This window comes from Hyposmocoma kahamanoa, unplaced genomic scaffold, assembly GCF_003589595.1.
Source record: "Hyposmocoma kahamanoa isolate Upper Pololo Valley unplaced genomic scaffold, ASM358959v1 263, whole genome shotgun sequence".
NCBI classification, from domain to species: Eukaryota; Metazoa; Arthropoda; class Insecta; order Lepidoptera; family Cosmopterigidae; genus Hyposmocoma; species Hyposmocoma kahamanoa.
The window spans coordinates 2,946,053-2,948,864 of record NW_020653766.1 but is presented as its reverse complement, the minus strand read 5'-3'; the positions used below and the strand labels follow the sequence as shown (position 1 = coordinate 2,948,864).

Below are 2,812 nucleotides of genomic sequence, written 5' to 3'. Positions count from 1 at the left end.
TGGGTCCCTCCTAAAGTTCTCCTTTGTAATATGATACAGGGTTTTTAAAAAGTGCTCTCTAAGTAAACAGGGCTCTCTAAGACTGTCAACGTATAGGTAGCTCCTCTGGTGTTGCTTATGTCTTAAGACAACTCTCAGGTCAGGTGAGATGGACGTCAAATGCGCACTTACATTTGTATAAAAAAATAATACCACCTACCATCAAGTGGCTCGTCTACTTATTTGCCTCGTACTTTAAAAATCTAATTATTGTCCCACGGGTTTTGACCGCAAATTGAGTCCTTAAGAAGCACAGTAAATACACATTGAGTAGGTGTAAATAGGTATTTATTTAATGAACAGGTTTTGGCGTTTGATCGTCATCGCTGTCTTCAGAAAATTTAGTCCCGCTAGAATTAGCGCTGGTATTATCAAGATTATTATGATCATTGAATACAGCCCGTATCTTATCTTTAAGTGTTGTAAATATATTACTAGGTGCTGACTCATCACTGTCATCATTATATTCATCGCTCTCGAAATCCATTTTTGAAGGAGGTAAAATCTTATATGAAGAACTATTTTCAAAAACATCTTTAGTTAAGTTGTTCTTGATCTCATTGGTCAGTGAAGTTGAAGTTCCAGTCAACTGGTGTGAAGGGTCATTGCTTATTTGTTTTGCAGTTGCGTACACTTTATCACGAGAAGAATTACCCTGAGAAGACTCATTTATTAAGATCACAGTTTCAAGTGTCAAGTCGTCCTGTGCCTGATTATTATCGTTTTGCGATTGTTCTTGGTCAGGTATATTTTTGTTAACTAAATTATTAATTTTTTCCTTGGCACTTTCAACTAAGTTATTTGATGAAGCCAGATCGAATGTTTCAGGTGGGTTTGAACCACTTTGGGGTTTAGAAGTTTTGGACCCTTTATCTTCGCACTCTTGGTCAGAGTTAATGAACTTATTAGCATGGGTAGTCACTGCGCTAATCGTATCTTTAGTAAACTCAATTACTGCATTGATATAGTTCAAATCATTATCGTGTTTACTAGGATCTTTTGATGGATTGGTTATTAAACAAAATAAGTCATTCGCTGCTACTTTTATTATTTTAACTGTTTTATTATGGTGCTCTATAAACGAAGATGCCATTTGATCGACAAGTGATTCTTTTTTACACGTTTTATTCTCTTCCTGTTCTGGGGGATGATTTGGTATAATACATTTATAAACTTTTTTTTCACGCGTATAAAACTGGTCATTTTTGATACAATCAAATTTTACTGATTCATCTGAGTTTGTGGTACACGTGTTCCCGGGTTTACCTGTCTTTGAACGACATGCGTAGATTAACTTATTGTTCTCCAGCTGGTCACTGTTTTCATGATATATAGGAGTTGTAAAAGAAGATAACGAATGAGGGTCAGATGGAGATGCACATAGTAAAGTAATATTTCCACTAAGATTCTCTTCATTTTCATTATACGGGTTAAAAGATAGCTCGTTTGTCTTGTCACTGCAGTCAACGTGTTTACGGCTATTATTATCATCTTTTTTACACTGCTCAAATGGTCGTTTACCATTATCATCATTGCCAATTAAGCTTTCAAGATTCTCTTCCTGGCCTTTATCATTGTAAGTTAATAGTGGGTTATTTAAATTTTCAGTCGTTAAACTATTTTTTGCGTCAATATTGTTTAATATTGAAGTATCATTTAAGAGGGTCACTTTCCGCATATTGTCCTTTGAACATACCATGGTTGGCAATTTTTTAATGTGGGCAACTTTAGAGTCATCTTCGATTATAATAGGATGATCGCTGTGAATAGCTTGTATTCGTTCACATTTCAGATCACATGATGCCATAATATTGTAATCTATATCATTACCTTCGTCTACTAATTCGCATTCGTATCTAGCTTCTGGGTTGTTACAGTCTGGCGGCAATTTTGTGCAACTTAATTTGAAAGAAACACCTTTAGCACAACATTGCAGTCTTACAGTAGATGGATCGCAAGGCGTTGTTGGGCATTTTGGCACGGGATCACATGGATGTTTTGGTTTATTGCATATTATGTTTTTTACAGTTATGGATTCTGCAGGTCCTAACAAAAAATCATCGTCGCTCCTATTGTCTGGGGGAGAGTCTTGTTCGGTATGCATATTGTGATCCATTGCGTCGTTTTTGTTTTGTTTTCTTTTGGATAAGTTTGGATTAATTTACCAAAATATGGTGCGTATTTATGCGTGCGACAACTAGTTGTTTGATTGTGGGCCTTCGCACAATATTTCATAGTTCCGGTGGTTGTTCCTATTTATTAGCATTTTGTTTACATAGAGTTTACCCAACGTATCCCATAATATCTACACTGCCATTACTAAGCTTGTGCATTTTTTTGTGTATTTCTACTTAATGTTCTATGTATACGACGTCGTTAGAATCCATCGCGTTTCTTTCAGTACAATTTTATTGTTGACATTAATCAACTTTTGTCCACATAATACACCTTTGATCTAACAGAAATCGTGAAGGCTATTTTATCGAGTAGCTGTTCTTTGAAAATGGCTTGACGTTATCTTATCCACGTTCTTAGGTTTTTTGGAAGTTCATCTTCTAATATCTCGGTCCAGATAGTTGATACTCTGTAAGTGGTATTTGATTGTTTCGATTAATTATGTCTAATTTTGTTGGTTTGGATATGGATCTGAGTTAATCGGATTCATAAAAATGTACTCAAATGGAACTTAGTGAATTTAACTAATTTATTTCTGCTGTGTTCATTGATAGTAGGTGAAATCATTGCCAACATGATAGGTAAAATTGATTAATAT

At 35.1% G+C, this 2,812-nt stretch overlaps 1 protein-coding gene across 2 annotated transcripts; it reads right to left on the bottom strand.

The window, feature by feature from the left end:
• Positions 1–318: 318 nt before the first annotated feature.
• Positions 319–2,601, bottom strand: LOC113228973 (homeobox protein 2-like). Of its 2 annotated transcripts, none has more exons than XM_026462431.1 (2): positions 1,601–2,601; positions 319–1,174 (listed from the first exon to the last, which is right to left on the bottom strand). In XM_026462431.1, the coding sequence occupies exons 1-2, from the start codon at positions 2,153–2,155 to the stop codon at positions 332–334; spliced, it is 1,398 nt and encodes a 465-aa protein (XP_026318216.1). In that variant the 5' UTR covers positions 2,156–2,601; the 3' UTR covers positions 319–331. The 2 variants fall into 2 exon arrangements, with proteins under 2 accessions (XP_026318216.1, XP_026318215.1); XM_026462430.1 differs by having other exon boundaries at positions 319–1,919; positions 1,979–2,016.
• Between the last annotated feature and the right edge of the window lie 211 nt (positions 2,602–2,812).

What these genes read in the sequence shown, in the direction of transcription:
- LOC113228973 (XM_026462430.1), bottom strand. Translation starts at nt 1,846, where the DNA reads ATGGCATCATGTGATCTGAAATGTGAACGAATACAAGCTATTCACAGC.